This window comes from Loxodonta africana, chromosome 4 (genome assembly GCF_030014295.1).
Source record: "Loxodonta africana isolate mLoxAfr1 chromosome 4, mLoxAfr1.hap2, whole genome shotgun sequence".
NCBI lineage: Eukaryota > Metazoa > Chordata > Mammalia > Proboscidea > Elephantidae > Loxodonta > Loxodonta africana.
In genome coordinates this window covers 22674347-22700237 of record NC_087345.1, presented here as the reverse complement: position 1 = coordinate 22700237, position 25891 = coordinate 22674347, and the positions used below count along the sequence as shown (strand labels likewise).

General features: G+C 48.6%; 1 protein-coding gene across 1 annotated transcript in view; it reads left to right on the top strand.

Annotated features, from left to right (window-relative positions):
• The first annotated feature begins 3976 nt into the window (after positions 1-3976).
• Positions 3977-25891, top strand: part of ABTB3 (ankyrin repeat and BTB domain containing 3) — a 369910-nt gene continuing 347995 nt past the window's right edge. Inside the window, exon 1 of the mRNA XM_064283651.1 lies at positions 3977-5627. Coding sequence (XP_064139721.1) covers positions 4475-5627 — 1153 coding nt within the window. The 5' untranslated portion in view covers positions 3977-4474. The remainder of the gene's footprint in view (positions 5628-25891) is intronic.

Here is a 25891-nt window from a genome sequence, read left to right as displayed (position 1 = left end):
CTGAAAAGGTTAGTGGTTCAAGCTCACCCAGCAGCTCTGAGGGCGAAAGACTTGGTGATCTGCTCCCGTAAAGATTACAGCCTAGAAAACCTAGGAGGCTATTCTACTCTGTCACACGGGATCACTGTGAGTCGAAACCAACTCAACAGCACACAGCAACAACAACCACATGTTCGTAATACTAAGGACCACTGCAATGGAGCCCTAGTTGTGCAGTAGTTAAGCCTTTGGCTACTAACCAAAAGGTCAGCAGTTCGAATCCACCAGCTGCTTCTTGGAAACCATATGGGGCAGTTCTACTCAGTCCTATAGAGTTGCTATGAGTCAGAATCGACTCGATGGCAAAGAGGAGGACTGGCATTGGTCTAATAGTACTGGCACTGTGTTAGCTACGGGATCCCTGCATTTAAGGAGGTTCTGATCTGGACAGGGAGAGAGAACATGTACAGAGTAAGGAGAGCAAGGAGCACTGACTGTGTAAGAAATAAGTGCTTTTGCAGAAAACAGGAAGATATAGGAGATAGTAACAATGTGACCATGTGTCTGGCACTGTTCCAAGCCTTCTACATGGACAAATCTCAGTTATATCCCCCAGGAACCCTATTAAGTGCCTGTGATTATTTTACGCATGTTGAAGGTAAGGAATCAGAGGATCAGGGAGAATGAATGAATGACCATGGGTATATGGTGGTTGTCTTAGTCATCTAGGGCTGGTATAACAAAAATACCACAAGTGGATGACTTTGACAAAGAGAAATTCATTTTCTCACAGTGTAGTAGGCTACAAGCCCAAGTAGAAGCCCAAATTCAGGGCGTGAGCTCCAGGGGAAGGCTTTCTCTGTTGGCTCTGGAGGAAGGTCCTTGCCATCAATCTTCCCCTGGACTAGGAGCTTTTCAGTGCAGGAACCCCAGGTCCAAAGGATGCGCTCTGCTCCTGGTGCTGCCTCCTTGGTGGTGTGAGGTCTCTACTCTCTTCTTGCTTCTCTTTCCTTTCATCTCTTGTAAGATAAAAGGTGGTGCAGGCCACACTCCAGGGAAACTCCTTTTACTTTGGAACAGGGATGTGACCTTAGTAAGGGTGTTAGGATCCCACCCTAATCCTCTTTAACATAAAATTACAATCACAAAATGGAGGACAACCGCTCAATACTGGGAATCATGGCCTAACCAAGTTGACACATATTTTGGAAGGACACAATTCAATCCACGACAGTTGGTAAGGCAGCAGAGGTAGTACTGGAACCCAGGTCGGCCTGATGCCATAGAAGAAAATGAATAGACGTCAAGCCCATTCCTTTTAGTCTCTTTTTCTCCTAGGCATGAGACTGCTCCAGGGTCCTCTTGCTGCCTGCCCCCTACTAAGTGATCCTAACACAGCCATCCTTAGCATCTAGGTGGTAACTGAAGGCCTGGGAGAGTATGAGATCACCAGGGAAACATGCAGAGAAAGGCCCTGAGTAACAGACACCTGGACATCTCCCCCAGTTTGGGCTGAATGAAGGGCACGCAGCATGGCGGAGAATTTCACAGTGGTGGCAAACTTGGAGCTGAATCTTAGAGAATGAGAAAGAGCTTGCCAGGTGGAGAAGGGGGAGGATGGGTGTCCTGGGCAGAGGGAAGAGTGTCTGCAAAAGCATATCAGATACAAAACACGGTATGTTCAACTGGAAAGCCAGCAAGTAATTTCAGTATGGCTAAAGTGCAAGGCATGTGTGTACGTCTGTGGCTTCACGTATGTCAGTGTACCTGTGTGTGTCTGTGTACGTACACGAATATGTGCATCTGCATATGTGCGTGAGTGTACATATGTGAGTGTGTGTACAAAAGGCCAGGGCGATGGGAGAGAGGCTGGAGGGGAGGGTAAGAGTCAGACCACAAAGACCACATATCCCTTATAAAAGGGTTAGAGTATTACAGAAATAGTGTGAGCACAGAGGGAGATCTTTGAGGATCAGCTAAACTGTATAAACTTTATGTATCTGGAAGGCAGTGGGGAGCCTTTGAATTTGTTTTCAGGAGAGGAATGATAAGAGCAGAGCTGGGCTTTCAGAGGAATCTTGGACTAGAAGATTTGAAGAAGGAAGAGACAGAAGAGGGGACCAGTTGTAGGACACTGTAATGGTCAAGATGAGAGATAACGAGCATATGTATTAGTGGTAACTACAGGGCGACCCAAGCCATGGTGTTTTCAATTGCATCATATGCATGGAAAATCTGGACAATGAACAAAGAAGATCGAAGAAGAATCACTGCCCTTGAATTACGGTGTTGGCGAAGAATATTAAATGTAGCATTGGACTGCCAAAAGAACGAACAAATCTGTCTTGGAAAAAGTACAGCCAGAATGTTCACTGGAAGCCAGGATGGTGAAACTTCATCTCATATGCTTAGGATGTTATCAGGAGGGAGCAGTCCTTGGAGGACGACATCACGCTCGGTAGAGTGTCAGTGAAAAAGAGGAAGATCCTCAATGGGATGCACTGACACAGTGGCTGCAACAATGGGCTCGAGCTTAACAACGATTATAAGGATGGCATAGGACTGGGCAGTGTTTCATTCTGTTGTTCACAGGGGTGGCTATGAGTTAGAATCAACTCGATGGCACCTAACAGCAACAACAGGGTGATGGTGGATTTGGGGTGGATATGAGTTTTGGTTTTTTTTTTTTATGAGAAACATCAGACAAACACTGGGTTATGCAGGAAAGTCCATTGTTGAACATTTAAACCAACAGTTCAAAAGCATGTCCTTCCTTCCTTCATTCATCCATTCTACTCTGTGCCAGGCCTATATGCTCAGGAACCCACAGTCTAACATGGAATCCAGACAAGTTATCAGGCTATAACAACCTAGTCTGACAAGGACCAGAAGTCAGCAACTGTGGAAGTAGGTGGGTGGTGGGCAGTGGAAACACCTAAGCCAGCCCTGGGACTCTAGGTGGGCTTCCTGTAGGAGGGAATGTCTAAGATGAAAATTCAAGTCAAAGGAAGAGGGGCCCCTAGAAAGCAGGCCCAGACCCTGTGTAGGTTGCTGGGACTCCTCAGGTGAATAAGATATGGTTTCTGCCTGGTGGGTGGGGACAGCCAAGTAAACAAGGCAATACCATTTGACACAGGAACGAGGGTAGGTCATCCATATGTGTTGTTATAGCTTTCTTTAACCAAAAAAGAAAGCTCTCCTTGGTGCGAATTTACCCTTAAGGCTGTGCTGTCTGGAGCAATGCCCGCCAAGACTGGGGTATGAGCCCTCCTCCTGCACATGCCCAAGCCTTTGAAGGATGGGCACAGGGACCTCCGGGCTACTGTAAGCAATCTAGGAAATGAGCCCTGGGGACAAGTGGCTAATGTCCAGAGATTCGCCCTCACAGTGGCTTCCATCGCGTGGGCCCACCTCTGCCTGGCCTCTGATGTATTTTTTTACCCCTTCACGCTGGGGCAAACGGGGTCGCATTAGTTGGTCTGGAGACCTGAGTTGGGTGGGAGACTGGAGCATACTCCGGGAGTTAAAGAAAAAGGAAAGTGAAAATTCAAACGCAGGGGCGAAAGTGGGCCTTGGGCTGACGCTTTGTGAACCCTTGGAGGGAGCACCTGGGCTGGGGTGGGGGTGGGGGGTCGCGAAACTAACCCACCACCCTCCCGTCTGATGCCAAAGCCAGAAGACCCAGGGGCAAGGACAGAAGCAGTGGGGCAGCGTCTGTGTCTCTACGCTTCCGCAGGCCCCCCAACTCCCAGGCCACTGCTCCCCACTTCCTGCAGCCTCGGTCACAGCTGGGGGCGTGGGTGAAGGGCGGGGCCGCGTGCGGTGAGGAATAAAAAGAGAAAGAGAGAGAGAAAATGCGAGAGGGGTAATTAGCATCCTCCGATCCAATTGGCTCTCCGCCTGCCCTGCTTTGCATACGCCCGCCCCGCTGGCTGCCCGGCGTTTGCAAGGGCTAGTCCAGGTTTGCAGCCGCCGCGGCCGCTGCTGCACTTCAGTGCGGGGCCGGCGGCGCCGAGTGAGTCGCGGTGGCGAGTCAGGAGCCGAGAATTGGGAGCCAGCTGCCCGCGGAGCTGCGGCGGCGGCAGCGTCTGCAGCCGTCTCCGTCCTGCAAACACTGTGGCCGGCCGGCCGGCCGGGCGGCTTCTATGCCCAGCCGAGCCCAGGGAGGAGCAGGTCAGACACTTTTTATTTTGGATGAAGGCGGCGAGTCCAGGTGTGAGCTTCCCACCCAGCCTGGCTCGCTCCTCCGTGCGCCCCCACTCCGGCCCGGGCTTTGGAAGATGACTCTGGAGTCTGCTCTGTGGACTCGAGCGGCTGTGGCGGCGGCGGCGGCTCGGGGAGGCAGCCGAAAGTAGTAGCACTTGGTAGTAGCGGCTGGTGGAAAAGTGAGCCGGGGTGTCGGGGACTCGGCTCTCCCCGCGCTCCCCCGGCACAGGGCTCCTCGGTGCTCCTTCCCCTCGGCTCCCCCGCGGCCACAGCATGAAGTGGCGCAACGATGGCCAGGAGAGGTAAGAAACCCGTGGTGCGAACGCTGGAGGATCTGACGCTGGACTCGGGTTATGGTGGTGCGGCGGACTCGGTGCGCTCCTCCAACTTGTCCCTGTGCTGTTCCGACTCGCACCCGGCATCCCCGTATGGCGGGAGCTGCTGGCCGCCTCTAGCTGACTCCATGCACAGCCGGCACAACAGCTTTGACACTGTCAACACTGCCCTGGTGGAAGACTCCGAAGGGCTGGACTGCGCCGGTCAGCACTGCTCGCGGCTGCTGCCGGACCTCGACGAGGTCCCCTGGACCCTCCAGGAGCTGGAGGCTCTGCTGCTGCGCTCGCGGGAGCCTCGGGCAGGCCTGGCGGTGCCCGGAGGCTTGCCCAAGGACGCGCTGGCTAAGCTGTCCACGTTGGTGAGCCGGGCGCTGGTGCGCATCGCCAAGGAGGCGCAACGCCTGAGCCTGCGCTTCGCCAAGTGCACCAAGTACGAGATCCAGAGTGCCATGGAGATCGTGTTGTCCTGGGGCTTGGCAGCTCACTGCACAGCGGCCGCGCTGGCTGCGCTGTCCCTCTACAACATGAGCAGCTCCGGCGGCGACCGCCTGGGCCGCGGCAAGTCGGCGCGCTGCGGCCTCACCTTCTCGGTGGGCCGCGTGTATCGCTGGATGGTGGACAGCCGCGTGGCGCTGCGCATCCACGAACACGCCGCCATCTACCTGACGGCTTGCATGGAGAGCCTCTTCCGGGACATCTACGGGCGGGTCGTGGCCTCAGGGCTGCCCCGGAGCTGCAGCGGCCCCAGCTCGGGCCCGGGTTCCATCTCAGGCCCGGGTTCCATCTCAGGCCCGAGCTCGGTCCCCGGGGCGGCCCCCGCGGCGGACAAGGAGCGAGAGGCACCCGGAGGGGGAGCGGCGAGCGGCGGCGCCTGCAGCGCAGCCAGCAGCGCCAGCGGGGGCAGCAGCTGTTGCGCCCCACCAGCAGCCGCTGCCGCAGCCCCGCCGGCCACCGCAGCCGCCAACCACCACCATCATCACCACCACGCGCTCCTCGAGGCGCCAAAGTTCACCGTGGAGACACTGGAGCACGCCGTCAACAACGACTCGGAGATTTGGGGGCTCCTGCAGCCCTACCAGCACCTCATCTGCGGGAAGAACGCCAGCGGTAAGTGACCACGCGGGCGCCGCCCCCTCCCACCGACCCCACCAACTCTCGGCCCAAGTTTGTCTCTAGCTCCCCTCCCACGTAGCTCCGGTCACCCCCTGCTGTCCCAAGCCTCTGAGGGTACGGCCCGGATGGAGGCAGCGCGAAACCCAGCAGCTCCCTCCTGCGCACAGAATCCAAGCACTTTACGCGGCTGCTAGGGCCTCAGGTCCTGGAGTGACCGTTCCACACCCGGCTGCAGGCTGGGCGGCTGAGGCCTCGGGCTGGCAGTGGGCGTAACCACCATTTGGGGGGCAGGTTCGCAATCATTCGCGCCCGGTACCTATTTTCTGCTAGATCTCTGTTTTGACCTTGAAAATGCCAAATTCCTGGGAGCATGAGTTTGGCTCGGGAGTAGGCGCGTTCCTCCCTTTGCCTTCCAGTTTTCTTGCTTCCCCGCGCCCTCTGGAGACTTTGGCGGTGCCCCGGGGATGGAGAGGCCCCAAGGCGATAAAGGGAGAACAGTTAAGAGCTCGCTTGACCTGGAGACAGTCAGGGAGATGTGGGGGGGGGGGGTGCGTGTGTGTGTGTGTGTGTGTGTGTGTGTGTGTGTGTGTGTGTGGTGAGAAAGTGGAGCGGAAAGACTGCTGCGGGTCCCAAGTTTTTCCAGGGCAGCTTTTGAAGGCCAGAGCGCACCGCTGGTGGGTACTACGCAATGGAGAAAGTCTCCAGTTCCGACCACCCAGCTCTTAGCGCTCTCCGTTCATTTGGGCAGGGAGCTGCAGCTGTCACCACTTGGCTAGAGGGGTGCCACTAGGGAGCCCGGGAAGGTGGGTGGGGCGGGAGTTCTGGAGGGGGTTATCAGCTTAGAGAGTGGTTTCCAGCAGGTTCTGCCATCCTCTCCCCTCACGCCGCTGTTATGGAGGCCAGAGCCGGGTGGATCTGAACCCGCAGTTCTGGTGGCGGAGGGGGTGGGGCGAAGGGCGCTTGTTTTCGAGGGCTTGCGCTGGCGGTCCTGCCTGTCTGCGAAAGCGGGAGCTAGGCACTTCAAAGCTTCAATTTTCCACAGGAAATGGTAGAAGCGTAACTGGAGACTCTAAAAGCGAAATAAAACTTTGTTACGTATTCGGCGGTTTGGCCGGAGGTTGCGTGGTTGGAGCTGAAATGCAGTCTTTCTGGGCAGATTTCATTCTTGTTGCTGCCTGTCTGCTTCCTGAGGGCCAATGGAGAGATGCAGCGGGCGCGGCCGGGCCTCCAGGGGTGCCAAGTGTGTACATATGAGTGCGTGTGTGCGTGTGCCTGAGCGGGTCTGTGTGTGCGTGTGCTTGCAAGTGTGTCTGAGTGTGCGCAGGAGCGAGCAGGCGCGAGGGACTCACGGCTCCAGCAGAAGCCCGTCGGAAACCGACCCTCCAGCTCTCGGTCCCTTCACCTGGGTTTGATCATCGGTGGGGGAAGGGAATGAAGGAGCGAAGCGAATGTGTAGGGGTCAGGATCGAGACTTCGGCGTTGATCCCGGAGACTCTTCTAGGTGTGTTTGCCAGAGCCGATCCCTTTCTGCTGGCAGCCGAGGGCACAGCAGAGAGAGAAGGTATCTGTGAGTCACGCGCTTCTGCACACACACACACACACACACACACACACACCGCTATGAAAGTGTAGGGAGAAGGCATTAGTCTTAGTGCCTTTTCAGAAGGGGAAGGATTCACCTGCAGAACACAGGAGCTTTGGGCTAGATTGTTCTGTGCAACCCCACCTCCACCCAAAAAGGCAGAGGGCCTTAATTTTGGTTCTCCCGTGCTCCCTGGTCGTCTCCTCCCTCATCACTAAAATCCTTTACTCCTTTGCCCTTCCCACCCCCAGACCTCCCTGCTGTGGCCTGGAACCACCTCCTCTTTCTCCCTCAGCCTTTCTGCTGAGAGAAACAGTGTTTTCTTTAGGGGGCTCTGGTCTGGGCCCTGGTTCCACTCTGTCTGCCATGCTCTTCAAGTTGTGACTTTGGGGAAGTCACTTTCCTTCTCTAGGCTTCAGTTTACTTATCAGTAAAATAAGGGGCTGGGTATATGATGGATCCACTAGATCCTCTTGAGGAGCCCTGGAGGTGCAATGGTTAAGCAAATTGCCTGCTAACTGAAAGGTCAGCAGTTCAAACCCACCCAGCTGCTCCTACCCAGCCACTCTGCTGGAGACAGACCTGGCGATCTGCTCCCAGTGAAGATTACTTCCTAGGAAACCCTATGGGGTAGTTCTACTCTGTCACATGAGGTCTCTGAGTCTAAAACCGACTGGATGACACCCAGCAACAACAACAAAGGTCCTCTTGCAGCTCTGTCTGTGTTGTTATTGTGTGCTGTCTACTCCAACTCATGGCAACCTTATAGGACAGAGGAGAACTGCCCCGTAAGGTTTCCTAGGCTGTGTAATCTTTACAGGAACAGATTGCCAGGTCTTTCTCCCGAGGAGCTGCTGGTGGGTTCGAACCGCCAACTTTTTTGTTAGTATCTGAATGCTTAACAGTTGCACCACCAGGGCTCTTTCTGTCTGGGTTAGTAGCCCTTATATTTTTCAAACTGGTTTTACTTTATGGTCCTTAATAGATTTTAAAGACAGTTTTTGTGTTTATCCTTTTGGAGTAAGTATCATTTAAGGAAGGAGAAGACCACAGAGTGGGTTTTGGGCAGGGTGAGTAAGTGGTGGTTGGGGTTTGCTGCCATTGCAGCGCTTCCCACACCACAGAGCTTAACTCCCTGGGTTTCAGGGCCCCTTCAGTCATCTCTTGGTCAGAGCTTTACTATAATTTCATTGTGATCGCTTCAGTTTTTTTCCCTGGGCCCGTTTAAAATGGTAGGCCATTAATCCAGAAGTGTTCAAGAAGGAGTGATTAATTTCTTAGATATCAGAGACATACATTAAACATCAAACCCATTTTTTAAACTGTTTTGGATGGCGGTCTTTCTGATCTGCAAGCCTTATTAAAGAGAACATACCTTACATAATTGATTTTTTCCTCCTTTAACTCAGTAGCTTCACTTATTCATTTGTGAATTCGTTTGTTCATCAATACTTCTTGAGAAGTTACCATGTGCCAGGGACTGAGCAGGCCTCGGGATACAGAGATAATGGCAACTAACACTCACCTAGGCCTGCAATGTATATTGACACATTTGACCTTCAACATGCCCTTGAAAAGGTATACTATTATCCCCATTATACAGATGAGGAAACTGAGGCTCAGGGAACTTAAGTGTCTTGCTTATTTGGATGCAGGCAGTCTGGCTCCAGGGTTAGTAGTCTTAATCACTGTCTGTATGACTCTTTAGTGAGAGGCAGATGAATTACTTACCTGGCTATCCTACCTGGTCCTTCATTACCTGCATGGTTAGCAGAGACTTTCACAGCCTGACATCCATCCTGCCGCAATTTATATACCCCTTGTTCCTACTGGAGTCCCTGGGTGTTATAAACAGATAACTTGCTCAGCTGCTAACCAAAAGTTTGGAGGTTTGAGTCCAACTGAGAGGCACCTCAGAAGAAAGGGGTGGTGATTTACTTCCAAAAACTTGGCCATTGAAAATCCTATGGAGCACAGTTCCACTCTGACACATATTGGACTGCCATAAGTTGGAACTGACTCAACAACAACTGGCTTTGTTGTTCCCACCAAACTGGACTGAGGAGATCCTGGGTTTACATGTTTTTATATCCTCTGCCAAGCCTAAGAGAGGGCTGGTACACAGTTGGACCTTTATTAGATGCCTGTCGAGTTGAGCAACCTATTGTACTATATTACACGGTGTATTGTGTCCTGAAAGAAGCTATTGCCTTTTTGAGTTTCTTGAATCAGCTTTACAAGTCTTACAACCTAGGTTACCTCTTCTTATCGCCATCTCTGCACCTGCCCACCCTTCTAATTTTCTACCGCTAGACTACCAAAGCCTGAGGAAACATGAAACTAGTCAGAATGGCCCTGACTCAGAAAACAAAAGGTAATTGATTCTAAACAAGGGGTTGGTGGTTCCCAAAAATCACATGAATGGGCTCTAAGGCATGAACTTTGCGGTGACTTTTACCCCTTAGTGTTGGCTCTTTTCCTTTTGTTGATTTTCAGCTGTTTAGAAGAGTTGGAGCAATAGCTAAGAGAACCCGGTTAGTGGTGTTGTTTCTGTGAGTTTTAAAATCTGGCTCCAGTGATTTGGCTAAAGCTAAGTAAGGAGTAGACAGAAGTGCTTCACCATGCCTTTGGAGGCATTTATCATTTTACCCTAAACCCCTTCAGAACTGGCCAGTTGCCACCAGTCATCCTTGAAGACCTGGCTCAAGGGTGCTCCTCCCTGTAACCCTGGAAAGGGATGTACCCTTGATACAACACCTCCTTCACTCCCCAAACCAGGGTCTTAAACGCACCCTTTTCACATCCTATGTTATCTTCCATGTTGTGGATTAAATTGTGTTCCCCCAAGATATGTATTGAAATCCTAACACCTATACCTGTGGATGTAATCCTGTTTGAAAATAGGAGCCTCTTTGTTCTGTTAATTGGGTCATACCTGAGCAGGGGTGGGCTCTAAATCTCATCACCTCTGAGTTAGAAAATGAGAGGATTAGATACAGAGATATGTATACCCCAGGAAGTCAAAGGACATGTGAGGATCACCAAAGAACCAAGGAACGGCTAGGGCTGCTGATAAGGAATGGACAAGGCCGAGACCCTGATTTGAACTTTTAGCTTCCAGAATGATGAGAAAATAAATTTCTGTTCTTTAAAGCCACCCACTGTGGTATTTCTATTGCAGCAGCGTTAGGAAGCTAAGACACCTTGTCTCAAGCATCTGTCTCCTCATCATACTGTGGGTGCTGCCAGTGCAGATTTCACGTCTTGACCATCTTTGTGTTTCCCTCCACACCATCCAGCACAATGCCTAGCACTTAGTAGAGTCTCAGAACTCTTTGTTGAATGAATATAACTGACCCTTTAAATCTCTGAGATTTAAAATTTACTCATCAGCGACTGTAGAGGCAGTCTTTAAGAAAATGGCCTCTGAAATCAGACTTCCTGGCTGTGAATTTCAAGGCTGCCATTTTCTAGCTGTGTGCTGTTAGGTATGTTACCTAACCTCTCTGAGCCCCAGTTTGCTCAGCTGTAAAATAGAGATAATAATCATGACGATTAAATGAGATTATGTGTATAAAGCAATTATAGTGTAGTTTTTTTACCTAACACATGGAAGGGGATAAAATGGTGACGGTAGTTCTGGCAATAAGGCAGACACAAAAATATCTCTTTTCTTCATCTCACCCAGATCAGTTCATCCCAGTGTGTTCAGTGTGGGTACAGCCAGAAGAGCACAGAATTTTAGCTGGATCTCCTTGTTGATATTCTCCAACCCGAAATAATTCGGTGCGCTTATCTTGGGAATTGACCCTCGGGGCATAACCCCACTCCAACAGTTCTAGAAAGATTTTTTTTGGTCCAAGGAAAATAGTTCATTTTATTCGTTTCCCCCCACCCCCCTTTTTAAAGGCATCCTTAGTAAAGGGCACCAGGGAACTTTCTGGGGTGATAGAAATGTTTCGTATGTTGATAGTAGTGGGGGGTTCAGGGGTGTATGTATCTGTTAAAGCTCATCGCATGATACAATTAAGATTTGCGGGTTTCACAGTGCAAAATACCCTTCAACGAAAAAGGCATACCCCTCCAAAAAAGCCTTAGGCATCTTTGAGTAAGATTTTGTTTTAATGCAGAAAAGAGTTGAAAGAAAGACTGGAAGAGGCAGTGTGGTGTGGTGAAAGGGGGAGGGACTTCACACTTAGAGCTGGCCTTGAACTTGAGTTCTGCCACTGTGGAGGAAGTGATTTGATTTTGCTGAATTTGGTTTTTTCGTCTGCACAGTGAAGTTAAGGGGTAAAAAGAAAGACATAAAAAAGAAAGAAAACCCAAACCTACCATCTAGGGTGATTAAAAGGATTAAATCAGATAAAATATGTGAAAACGCCTGCCACATAGTAGAGACTCAGTAATGAAGACTACCTTAAAATGGATTATATGGGCTGGTGATAATAAAAATCCTCTGGGCATTTTGAATAGTCTCTTTCATTTCAGGGATACCAAGTCACTTCATAAACATTAATTAACAAGAGCCCTAGCCTCTGCCCAAACTAGCTTGGTGGGGAGGTTGGCGTTCAGGTTTTATTTTTCTGTTGCCCCCTCGGCTCAGATTCTGCACCATATACCTGCTTAGGCGTTGTCCTGTCCTTGGGTTGGTCATGCTGTCCCATGGTACAGCGTCCCCGTGCTGGACCAAAATGTCACAGGAGAAACCCAGCTTCTTAAGAAGAACAGCAGAAAGCTATCTCAAGAGCCAGCCGCAGCAGTGTCTGCGTTCACAGAGCACGTTTTTAATTAACTGGCTTGATATAAATTAAAAGTTGGAATTTGGGTCAGTAGAGGGTTATTTGGTTTTCTGTGCAGGCCTGCCACTTCATTGCTGGGACATTTGTAGATAGAGTGTTCCCTGAAAAAGAAAATACAAAGAAGGAACAAAATAAAACAATGACGGACTAATCTGAAGGCAGGGGTGGGGGGTGGAGGCAGATGGCCTTTGAGAAGAAGGGAGGCCTCAAATATGAGGCTGTTATTATTTGTGACCTTAAGCCAGGCTCTGAATTCACCTATAAAATGGGTGTCATTATCATCTACTGAGAGGTAAATATAGAATAGTAGTTGACTCTGGAGTCAGACACACCTCTAAGCCTCAGTCTCCCCATCTGTAAAATGGGGATTGTTATAGTAGTAGCAAGGGGCTCTGATGGCGAATTGGTTAAAGCTCTTGGCTGCTAATCGAAAGGTTAGTGGTTAGAACCCACTAGACGCTCCATGGGAGAAAGATATGGCAGTCTGCTTCCGTAAAGATTACAGCCTTGAAAACCCTATAAAAAAACCCAGAAGCCAAACGCATTGCAGCTAAGTCGATTCCGACTCACAGTGACCCTATAGGACAGAGTAGAAGTGCTCCAGGGGATTTCCAAGGAGCCACTGGTGGATTCGAACTGCTGATCTTTTGGTCGGCACCCCAGCTCTTAACCACTGTGCTACCAGGGCTTGGAAATCCTATGGGGCAGTTCTACTCTCTCCTATTAGGTCACTATGAGTTGAAATCGACTTGATGGCAATGGGTTGGTTTTTTTTTATTTTATTTTAATAGTAGTAGCTACACTTGTATAGTGTTTATTATGTCCCAGTCACTGTTTTAAGAGCTTTGCACATTATAATTGTTCGAGTTACATTAGCTATCGGAAAAGACAACCTTAAAATCTCATAACGGAATGCAAGATTATTTCCTACTCACTACAGTCCTTACAGTCTGATTGAGGACCCCGATGGTGCGGTGGTTAAGTACTTGGCGTCTGCTAACTGAAAGGTCGACATTCGAATGCAGCCACTCTGCAGGAAAAAGATGTGGTAGTCTGCTTCGGTAAAGATTTACAGCCTTAGAAACCCTGTGGGGCAGTTCTACTCTGTAGTCTGATTGGGAGACGGGTGCGGTGGGAGGAGGTGGGAAGGTCATTTAGAAAGTGAGACTGGTGGAGATTTTCCTTCTGCTTCAACCTGTTGCTTTCAGGGCCTTCGTTGGGCATTCATCCAGCTAGTAGAGAGGGGAAAAACAGAGTGTGGAGGATCTTAAGAAACATTCTCTGGGCTAAGCGTGAAAGGCACCTACATCCCTTGTGCCCATATATCATTGGCCAGAGCTCAGCCACATGGCCCCACCTAGATTCAAGGGTTGTTGAATGGGCTGTCACTTCCTGGCAAGAACTCTGCACTGTGCAAGAGGAGACCAGCAGCTTCCCGTCTGCTATAATCTGCCCCTCTGGGCACCAAATATCTGTACATTTTTCTGCTCACACACAAAACACATTCCCCTTTCCCCAAGGGAGGAAACCCAAGGTATGCCCAATCACTGCTTCCAACTTAAAGTGCCGGATCTTAGAGTGATGCTCCGTTTTCTCCATCGGACTGAGTATGGATCTGCGTGGTCCAGGGACCCGTGAACCAATGACACAAGTTATCTGCCACTCTACCTTCTGCTGTCCATACACGTTATTGGAGCAGGTCAGGATGGACAGGATAACCACGATGAAACTCTCATTTGGAAAAGGTAACAGTGGCAGACACATAGCAGTTACTGGTCCTTGTTGCTGTTGTTGGGTGCCGTTAAGTCCGTTCCAACTCACTGTGACCCCATGCAGAACAGGACAAAGCACTGGCCACTTCTGCACCATCCTCGCAATTGTTGCTATGTCTGAGCCCGTTGTTACAGCCACTGTGTCAATCCATCTCATTGTGGGTCTTCCTCTTTTTGGCGGAGCCTCTACTTTACCAAGCGTGATGTCCTTCTCCAGGGACTGGTCCCTCCTGGTAACGTCCAAAGTATGCGAGACAAAGTCTTACCATCCTCGCTTCCGAGGAGCACTCTGCCTGTACTTCTTCCAAGACATATTTGTTCATTCTTCTGGCAGCCCATGGTGTATTCAATATTCTTCGCCAACACCGTAAGTGGTTAAGAGCTTGGCTGCTAACCAAAAAGTCAGCAGTTGGAATCCACCAGCCTCTCGTTAGAAACCCTATGAGGCAGTTCTACTCTGTCCTATAGGATCAGTATGAGTCGGAGCTGACTTGATGGCAAAGGGTTGTTGTTGTTAGCTGCCATCAAGTTGACCCTCGACTCATGGCAATCCCATACACAATGGAAGGAAATGCTGCCCAGTCCTGCACCATGCCCGTGATTGGTTGCAGATTAAACTGTTATGATTGATAGAGTTTCCATTGGCTGATTTCAGAAGTAGATCACCAAGCCTTTCTTCCTTGTCCGTCTTTGTAAGCTCTGCTGAAACCTGTTCAGGATCATAGCAGCACGTAAGCCTCCGCTGTCAGATGGGTGGTGGCTGCACAGGAGGTGCATTGGCCAGGAATCCAGCCTGGGACTCCTTAGTAGTCAGGAAATCTTGCCAAGCAGGTGTTGTGTGGTTGTGTGCTGGCAGTGGGTGAAAGTCCTTGATTAGACTCTGATTCTGGAAAGAATTTCCTGGTTCATTGTTCTCCATGCTCCCAGCTACCCCTGTGGGAGAATCCTCCTTGTCTATCATTCTTGACCACACCGGAAGCGGGTGTTGAAGAGTCTGGTCTCCTTGGGGGCTCATGTCTTTTATAATCTAGTAACTGCCCTTGAGCTTTTAGGGACGCAAGAATTGTTATAATGCTGTTACAAAGACTTTTAAAATCTAGGCTTATAGATTTTGGCAGTACAATTCTTTCAACAATTTAGTAGGATTTTTATCTATGGCTTCTAGCATGCCAGGAGCCACATCCAAGGTTATTTTTTAGACTTACTTCTCAAGCCTGGATTATTTCTTTACTCCTTTCTCCTCTTCCTCTCTAAATTTAAGTGGAAGCTACCTTGAAGCCATCAGGGTTAGGTGAAAAATGTATACCCTTAATTTGATATTGATTTCACCTAAAAGCCTTCTCAGTTCTTTCTCGTGTCAGTTTGGGGCCTAGAAATAGTTGTCTTCTTCACCCTTCCACTATTCCTTGCCATTTTTACTTGCAAACAAGTTGATTCATGCCTGAGCTCATCTCTTTCTCTGATGTCTTGCTGAAACTCAGCCAATAACAATCAGCAAACTCTATTAACATTCTTTTCCCTAACTTTTTTCTCTAGAGTTGTAGACTAGTAAGCATGAGTTATGCCTTCTAAGTTATCACAGATCACAGTTTAACCAAACATTTTACTGCTGTGTAGCATGGATCTCCATTTTTCCAGCCTCTAATAAAAATTACTCACTCCTGACTTGTAAGCCAATGCCATGTATTTTAGACACCCCACTTCTGGTACCAATTCCTGTGTTAGTTAGGATAATGCAAATTGAACTATTAAATAGACCCTAAAATCTTAGTGGGTCTTAACAATAAAAGTTGTTTTCTCATTCACGTCAAGTCCAGTCGATGGCAGGGGAAGGAAGTACTCTGTTCCACCAGGTTGATGGAGGTCCTGACACCTGGAACATGTGACTGCCAGGAACTTCCCTGATTGGGGACACAGAGAGTGTTGAGGATAGTGTGGGAGATTTTTTACAAGAGGGCCTGGATGTGGACATATCAATTTCTTCCACATTCCATTCACCAGAATTCATTCACACGGCCTCAACTAGGTGCAAAGGGACTGGGAATTATGGTCTTCAGCAGGGCAGCCACTGCCAGCCAAAATTCTGTATTATTGGTGGGGGATTTTAAGTTGAGAACTAGCCATCACTGCTACCATATATTAACTATTTTAATACTCAAGCAATCTCATGAAGCCAAACCAAAACCGAACCCTTTGCTGTCAAGTTAATTCTGACTCCTAGCAACCCTGTGGGATGAGCTGAATGCCCGATAGGTTTCCAAGGCTGTAATCTTTATGGAAGCAGACTGCCACAACTTTCTCCTGAAGAGCTGCAGGTGGGTTTGAACTGCCAACCTTTCGGTTAGCAGCTGAGCACTTAACCATTTTGCTACCAGGGCTCCTGACTCTCATGAAGCAGGTGCTATCAGAACCATTTTACAGATTGGGAAACTGAGGAACAGAAAGTTTAAATAATTTGCCTAAGGTGGTTGAGCCAGATTTGAACCCAGGTAGCCTGGCTCTGGATTGCCTCCTAGAATTTTCGTATGAGTTAAAATAATATAATGGATGCAAAGTATTCATGCTAGTGCTTCATACATAGTATTACTTAATAATTGTTATCTTTTACTTTTATTATTATTGTTAATATAATCCTATACTGGCAGTGGGCTGTGATGTGGATTAATAGTGAATAGAGATGTGAAGCTCCCAGAAAAGGATAAAATATGAATCCAAAAGAATGAGTGTCCCAGGAAAATTGTTTTAGGTGCTTTTTCTCCTCTTCTTATGCCATCTTGGTATTTTATCTGCAGGGGAACTAACAGTTGTTAAGCCAGGCACTGTGCTGGGCTTTTCACACACATTGCCTCATTTAATCTGCACTCTGTTCTTGTGAGGAAACCCTGGTGGCATAGTGGTTAAGAGCTACAGCTGCTAACCAAAAGGTTGGCCGTTCAAATCCACCAGGTGCTCCTTGGAAACCCTATGGGGCAGCTCTACCCTGTACTATAAGGTTGCTATGAGTCGGAATTGACTTGATGGCAAAGGGTTTTTTTTTTTTTTCTGTTCTTGTGAAGTGGATTTTTCTTACCCCCATTTTATTGTTATTGTCAGGTACTGTTGGAGAAAGAGGGGTGGCCACCCCACTTAGTTGAGTAGACTCAGCACTACAAGGAGCATGGGCCTTCTCATTGCCTGTAGAAACCTTCCCCTTGGCTCAGTGGAAAATTTTTTCCAGCTCTACCATGGTGGAGACAAGCCTGGTCCTCCCTGAGAATCACAGAGCTGGGGCTTTCCCAGACTCTGGAGTCAGGGGAACCAGGATTCAGATTCTGACGTCATCACCTATGAGCCAGGTGACCTAAGCAAGCAGGTTAATCCTTCTGAGCCTCAGTTTCCTCATCTGTTAACTGTGGGTAATGGTAGTTTTCCCTCTAGCTTGGGAAGATACCAAACAAATTAACAAACAAACAAACACAACCCATTGCGGTGAAGTCAGTTTGGACTCGTAGTGACCCTACAGGACAGAGTAGAACTGCCCCCATAGAGTTTCCAAGGAGCAGCTTGTGGATTCCCACTTCGACCTTTTGGTTAGCAGCAGAACACTTAACCAATGTGTCACCGGGGCTCCAGCTTGGAAGGATAAAATGAGTTAATTCTTGTAAAAGTCCTCAGAATAGTGTCGGCCACGTTAAAAGCACTGAATGCCTATTAGCAATTACTATTATTTTTATACTGAGTGCTTTTGAAGTGCCAGTCTCCTTGCTTAAAAACATGTTCTCTGAATACTCCATCATTTGTTGAGTGGGTGGAAGGCTTTAGATCGTCTACTAGTAATCAGATTTCTGGGTTTAACCACTTATTATCTGTGTAATATTGGGTAAATTACCTAACTTCTCTGTGACTCAGTTTTCCTCCGAACTAATTATTCCCCTGGAATACTAATAACATCTAATTCTTAGGGCTGTTGGGAAGTGCCCGACATGTAGCAAGTGTTAGTAGTAAGTTAGTAAGTGTTGGCCATGGTTGGCTTTTATTACATTCATTATGATTATCTCTGCAGGCACTGTGCTAGATGCTAACAAACCTGGTCCCAGCCCTTGTAGAGCTTTCAGGACAGTGGTGGATCTAGTTTACTTACCAAATAATCACACACGTGTAAATTTGTGACAGTTGCTCCACGGGAGAGATGCGGGGGGCTATTAGGGTGTTTATTGAGACCTTAATGTGGTTGGGAGGAAGGGGAGGCTTGGCTGAGGAAGTGAGGCTTGAATTGAGGCTGAAGCACGGCTATTTTGGTAGAAAGGGTAGGAAGAGCACTTTATGAATGCAAACAGCATGTGCAAAGGACCTGTGGCAGAAGGGAGCAGGGTGAGATTGAGGAGCGGCCAGTGTGGCTGGAGTGGGAGAGGGGAGCTGGGTAGGGTTAGATCAAGTGTTGTTATTAGGTGCCATTGAGTTGATTCCGACCCATAGCAACCCTATGTACCACAGAAAGAAACACTGCCTGGACCTCCGCCATGCCCACAACCATTGTTATGCTTAAGCCCATTGTTGCAGCCACTGTGTCAATCCATCTCATTAAGGGTCTTCCTCTTTTTCGCTGACCCTGTGCTTTACCAAGCACGATGTCCTTCTTCAGGGACTGATCTGTCCTGACAACGTGTCCAAAGTATGTAAGACGCAGTCTCGCCATCCTTGCTTCTATGGAGCATTCTGGTTGTACTTCTTCCAGGACAGATTTGTTTGTTCTTTTGGCAGTCCATGGTATATTCAATATTCTTCACCAACACCACAATTCAATGGCGTCAGTTCTTCTTTGGTCTTCCTTATTCGTTGTCCGGCTTTCACGTGCATATGATGCAACTGAAAATACCACGGCTTGGGTCAGGCGCACCTTAGTCTTCAAGGTGACATCTTTGCTTTTCAACACTTTAAAGAGGTCTTTTGCAACAGATTTACCCAATGCAATGTGTCTTTTGATTTCTTGACTGCTGTTTCCATGGGTGTTGATTGTGAATCCATGTAAAATGAAATCCTTGACAACTTCAATCTTTTCTCCATTTATCATGATGTTGCTTATTGGTCCAGTTGTGAGGATTTTTGTTTTCTTTATGTTGAGGTGTAATCCATACTGAAGGCTGTGGTCTTTGATCTTCATCAGTAAGCGCTTCAAGTCCTCTTCACTTTCAGTAAGCAAGGTTGTGTCATCTGTATAACGCAGGTTGTTAATGAGTCTTCCTCCAATCCTGATGCCCCGTTCTTCTTCATATAGTCCAGCTTCTTGGATTATTTGCTCAGCATACAGATTGAATAGGTATGGTGAAGCCCTTACGCACACCTTTGCTGACTTTAAAGCATGCAGTATTCCCTCGTTCTGTCCGAATAGCTGCTCCTTGGTCTATGTACAGGTTCCTCGTGAGCACAATGAAGTGTTCTAAAATTCCCATTCTTCGAAATGTTATCCATAATTTGTTATGATCCACAAATAGGATCAGATAGGGCCTTATATATCAGGTTAAGGAGTCTATCTTTTCCCAAAGACATGGGAGAGCCTTTGAAGAGCTTTCAGGAGGGAGATGCCATGAGCAGATTTGTGTCCAAAAAAGCTCATGTTGGCTGTAGTACGGATAGCAGGCTGGAGGGGGCGGGGTGGGTGTAGGGAGGGCAGTTAGGTGATGTCTTCGCTCCTCATTTTACACTGGAGGTATCTGAGACGCTTAGTAACTTGCTCAAAGTCGCTAAGATGGTAATTGGCAGAGTGGAGGCTGAACTCCAGTCTGAGGGATTTCAAATTCTCCCTTCCCCCATGCTGTGCCCCATCCCAAGTAAGCCTCTAGTCCAACACTCACGTTTTACAGATGGAGAAGCTGAGGCCCAGAGTGGGGCTCCGCCTTGCGCATGGTCACACAGCAGAGCTGGAAGCAGTGTCCCAGGTTTCTGGATTCTTAGCCCATCTCTTGCCCATGTGATACATTATCTCCTCCAAACCAGGTCATTCCTGGGAAGCAGAATTGGTGAGACTGCGCTGTCTCAGTTTGAGGATTAGTCTATCAGCTGGCTGTAACACCTTTGGTTTTATTATATACATCTCGCACTAAATAAATGCTAGTCTGGAAGCACGCAGAGGTCCCCATTAGATTGTGGCTGAGCCCCTGAAAGCGATTACTGTGAAGCTCAGGTGTGCTAAACGCAGAGTCAAATTAGCAGTTCCCCAGTGCATTAAAACCTGAAAGCTAATCAGACAGGCAGCTCGGAGCAGGGGCCAGTGAGACGCTAGCAGACAGTGCCTGCCTCAGAGGTGGGCTGCATGGCTTAACTGATTTTTTTTTTTTTTTTGGTGGTATGTGTCCTTGTTTCTTCCTAATCCCAGCTCATAGTACCACATGGGGGTCATGATGTGCGCAAGAAGCGTGCAGGCATAAATTCCTCCCGTCTCCCCTCTTTCTCTTGATGCCATGGAAAATTTCATGTGTTGGGGAGCGGGCACAGCCTTTCCCTCCCTCGGCTTCCCCACTCAGCTCTTTTCAGCTCTTTCCTTCCTGACTTGGAGAGTGGGGGCCTTGCCAGCAAAACCAATCATGGTCTCTGCCCTCAAGGAGCTTACAGAACTCTGGTGGGTTTAATTTATTCACAGATAATCACACAGGAGTACAACTGTACCTGTGGTGGTTGCAACTCCTAAAAGGTACACAGGCTGGTAGAGACAAAGCCTCCTCAGACTGTGGGTGAGGCCCCTTGTGCTTCCAAAGGTGACTGTGTGACCAGCTGCAGGGACACAGACATCTGGGGGGTCACCCTCCTCCACTCTGGGCATGGTGGCTACGCAGGCCATGGGGAAGCCTGTGTGGGAGGGGGAAGCGGGGGTTTAAGGCAAGGGTTGCCAGGAGGCTACCCTCCTTCCCACACCGGAGCCGCTGTCTTGAGGCAATAGGAAGAGAAGAGTAGGGAACTTCAGCCCCAAGTCAGTGTCTGGATTCTGCATCTGTTTCTTTCTCTCTAGAGGCCTTGCCTCCACCCACATCATCCCCTCTGTCCTCCTTCTGCAGCAAAGACTTTCAGGCCAGATGATGAGTCTCTTAACATCTTTTTACAGACTAGCGGGGCAGGCATGGTGTAGGGGAGAGGCCAAAGGCTCTGCTCCCAGGGGCCAGGTGTGGGGGGCCAGGTATGGGGTCCCCATGACCTCTCTTCCCCCTGCCCCCACTTCTCCCCACCTGCGTCAGCTGCTGTTGCCAATTTGCCTGCTGCTCCAAGTTTTCTTTTCTCCTAGCATGAAAGCTGGGGATTTAGGAAGCAGACCACGAGCAAGCTGGTGATTTCATGGCCTCTGGTAGCCCTGTCATGTGGAACGTGCTGGAACTCACCCAGGTGCACCTGGGAGGCTGCGGGGGAGGTGCAGGAAGGCGCCTCAGCCCTCTAGTGAGAAGGCCTGTGCTCAGGTCCTGCAGGGGCATACCTGTGCTGTGTGACCTTGGACCAGTTGTCATCAAGTTGACTCCACCTCATGGCGACCCCATGTGTGTCAGAGTAGAACTGTGCTCCGTAGGGTTTTCAATGGCTGATCTTTCAGAAGTAGATCTCCAGGCCTTTCTTCTGAGGTACCTCTGGGTGAACTTGAACTGCCAACCTTTAGGTTAGTAGCCAAGCACTTAACTGTTTGTGCCACCCAAAGACTCCTAATGGTAAAGTAGCTAACATGTATTGTGTGTTTATACGGCACTGTTCTAAGTAATTGAGAGCATATCTCGACTCTCACAAGCACTCCGAGAGAAGTAGTATTATCCCTGTTTTACAGATGAGGACACAGGGATGGGGAGGTTGGGTGCCTTCCTGAAAGCCCCACAGCTAGCAAGTGGCAGAGCTGGGGTTCAGATCCAGCTTCGTGGGCCCATGTTCTTAACCACTACACTGTGGGAAGGGAACATGAAGTACTTACAGAGGCACCCAGCGTTAGTAAGATTGTCCGTCAGGAGCAGAGAAGTAAAGCCAGCTGGCTGACCCAAGATCACAAGGATAGGAAGCAGCGGAACTGGGATTTGAACCCAGGTCATCTTACTGAAAACCTGAGTACACTTTAGGAGAGGAGGGAAAAAGACAGTCTCTCAGTGACATGTCTTGAAATGTTGTGACATGTAACAAGGCCCTGTTCTCCTGCTCAACCTGCTGGACCTGGCTATAGATTTACACGGAGCTTCCCAGCAGCCTGAACAAAAGGCGCAATCATGAGCACATATAAAATTCACGGTATGATGGATGAGCTAGAAATGAATGAGCTGCTATAGCTGTTTGCTCTACTTAAGCCTGAAAGAAATTTCTCTGTAGAAGACGAGAAGCAGTTAAAAGTAGTTCTTAAGTTGCCCATAGCGACCTTACATCTCAGCCCATGGTTGTTAAGGTACCAGCCCAGAAGCATGAAGAAACAACAAGGAGAGCCTCTTCTTGATTTGCAGTGTCTCTCCCACCCATTCCCGCTGCCTGCACCCCTTCCCTCCTTCCTAATGGAATGCCCACTTGCTGTGATAGTGTGTAAACGGTGCCCCCTGTGTTCTGAGTAGGGCCTTGGGGTCAGAAGCTGGTCTAGAAGCTTTTGTCTAGGTCAGATGCATTTGTGGGGTGAAAGTGTATGCAGATGACCCTTTGGGAAAAAATGAGTCTGTGCACTGCACCTGCAGACATAGCAAGCCCCTGTGCTGAGTGTGGGTTGTGAGAAGGCAGCTGGGTGGGGTAGGGCTTTGGAGAGATTGTCACCAGGGTAGCCAGATAAGACAGCACTGGAGGATTTAAGGACAGAAGAAGGCATGAGGCTCATCCTAGAGCAAGTCTCTGGGCTTTAGTTTTCTCATCTGAAAACTGGAGGCAATAATAATATCTGTTTCCCAGGATTGTTTTGAGGCTCAAAGAAGTCATCAGATGTGAAAATGCTCTGTAAAAGAAAAAATAATCATTCATTGATTCATTTAACAGATATTATTGAGAGCCTACTATGTACCAGGAGTGGCTCTAGGGACTCAGCTTATCTCAGTATACAGACAGACAAAAATCCCCGCTGTCACGGAATTTATATTCTTGGGGGGATGCCCTAAACAACAAACACAGTATGTAGGTAAATGATATAGGATGTTAGAAGGTGGAACATGTCATGGAAAAAGTAGATCAGAGTAAGGGGGATTGGGAGGGTTGGAGGGGTGTGCTGTAATTATAAATAATATGGCTGCGGTAGCCTCACTGAGAAGGTGATGTTGGCACAGAGAAGGGAAGGAGGTGAGAGAGCTAACCATGTGGGCTTCTTGGGGGAAGAGTGTTTCCAGCAGAGGGAGCAGCTCATGCAAAGGCCCTGAGGCAGAAATAGCTAAGCAGCCATTGTGGTAGAGAAGGGTGAGTGAGCAGAGAGGAATAGGAGGTGAAAGCAGAGAGTCACAGGAAGCCAGGTTGCCTAAGCCATTGTGGACCTTGACTTGTATTTGGAATGAACCGGAAACCATTGCAGGGTTTTGAGTAAGGATTTTCAGGTCTAACTTACAATTTAAAAAAATCACTTTGGCTGCTGGTTGACAGTAGGCTCTAGAGAATCATGGCCCAGCCACGCTGACACACAATCTTAACCATCCCAAGAAACAAGGGTGAAGTCAGGGAGACCAGTGTGGAGGTTCTTAAAATAATCCAGACAGGAGATGATGGTGATCTAGACCACGCTGGTAGCAGTGGAGGTAGGGTTAGAAGTGGTTGGATTCTGGCCATAATTAAAAGGTAGAGTCAACAAGATTTTGTTGATGCATTGGGTAGGTGGTGTGAGGGAACAGAAGAGGTCAAGCATGACTCCAGGGTTTTGGTCTGAACAACTGGAGGATAGTGTTGCCATCAAATGAGATGGGGAAGACTGCAGAAAGAGGGGGTTTGTGGAGGTGGGGCAAAGATCAGGGGTCCAGTTTGGGGCAAGTTTGAGATGCCTTTTAGATATCCAGGTGGAGATGTGAACTAAGCAGTTTGAGAATCAAAGCTGGTATTCAGGAGAGACAATGGCCTGGGTTATAAATTTGGGAGTCAAGAGCATATGGATGGTATTTAAAGCCATGAAATCAAATGAGGTCACCAAGGGAGTGAAGGTAAAGAGAGAAGAGGGGAGGACCAAGAACTGAGTGCATCCTTGGGTCAGGCAGAAGGGGTGGAGGCAGCAGAGGGGACTGAGAAAGAGCAGCCACGGAGGTAGGAGAACCAGTAGTGGAGTGTCCCACAAGTCAACTGAAGAACACACATCTAGGAAGAGGAAGTACCCAGCTATATCACATGGCATACGAGGTAGTTACTACCACCACTACCCCCTCCATTCCCCAAGCTGGTGGATATTTCTGGACGTAGCCCTCTGGGACTATTTCAGGCCCAGGGAGGGAGCAGTATCAGTGTGCTTAATGGGAACCTCACAAACCTTAAAGAACGGGAGGGATGTTTGTGATGTTTTCTCAAAGGGAAAGAAAGGAAATGGCCTCAGTCAGTCATCATAAACTGGGGGGATTAGGCCACATTAGTAGATTTCAGTCTAGGCTCTGACGAGTCTTTAGGTCTTAGGGATCTAAGGAGGGGAGAGTTAAGGTGGGGAGACTTCCCACCCCCACCCTACATATATGTTTCACCAGGATGGCTCCCCTTTTATCTGTTTTTTATATTATACTTATGCAAGATGTGTTTGAAGAGGGATTCTATTACCAGATAAAGTTTGAAAACCACTGGCCTGGACGATAGCAAGGTCCTTCGTCCTCCAGCAACCTGGGGAACAGGGCTCCCCGAGCATCTCCGTGCTTTGGTCAGAGAGACAGGGAACGAAGTGTGCCCACTGATGCTCACAGTAGCACCTGAGTGACACCGGGTGGGGAAAGGGGAGAAAGGCCAGCGCTGTGCTTGGAACCTTGCAAGAGTGCCAGGACTGAAAAGGGAAGGAAGAAAGAAGAAAAGGAATGAGGAAACCAATACTGGAAATAAACTCAACTGGAGAATTCTAGATGCTTTGAAGGTGAAGATGACACTCCTCTCCCTCTGTCCACAATTATTTGCAATTCTGCCTCTTTCCTAATGCAAAGCTCTTTTTGCTCCCCCTTCACTGCTGTATCCTCAGCTCCCAGGTGGCATTTCTGATACAAGGAAGCAAAGGGGGAACTCATCAAAGCCATCTCTGAACCAAAAATAACCCTGTCCAGCCAGACACGGCCCCACGCTCCATGCAAAGTGCTGGCTTTCATTTGTCAAAGTCGGCATATTCACCCGTGGATCTCAGGGCCGAGGTTTGAAACTGACTTGCTTCTGCATCTAAAGAAAATTTCTTTCCCTAAGAAGTTTTGCCGCTAAATCATTTGTCTTAGGCCGGGTTCTCTAGAGAAAGAAAACTAGTGAAGCATATATGTAAACATGTTGCGGTTGAGTCAATTCCAACTCATGGTGACCCTATAGGACAGAGTAGAACTGCCCCACAGGGTTTCCAAGGAGCAGCTGGTGAATTCGAACTGCCGACCTCTTGGTTAGCAGCCGAGCCCTTAACCACTGTGCCACCAGGGTGTTCTCTCTCTCTATATGTCCAGATTGAATATATATGTATACCCATTGCCCTTGAGTCAATTGTGACTAATAGCGACACTATAGGAGAGAATAGAACCATAGGGTTTCCGAGGATTCAAACTACTGACCTTTTGGTTAGCAGCCAAACTCTTAAACCACTATGCCACCGGGGTTTCCATATATATATATTTGTTGTTGGTAGGTGCCGTTGAATTGATTCTGACTCATAGCGACCCTGTCTATGTAAAACAGAATGAAACACCCCCCAATTCTGCACCATCCTCATGATCATTGTCATGCTTGAGCCCACTGTTGCAGCCACTGTGTCAATCCATCTCGTTGACGGTCTTCCTCTTTTTTGTGGACCCTCCACTTTACCAAGCATGATGTCCTTCTCCAGGGACTGATCCCTCCTGATAATGTGTTGGAAATATGTAGGACAAAGCCTCGCCATCCTGGCTTCTCAGGAACATTCTGGCTGTACTTTTTCCATGACAGGTTTGTTCATTCTTTTGGCAGTCCACAATATATTCAATAATCTTGGCCAATACCATAATTCAAAGACATCAATTCTACTTT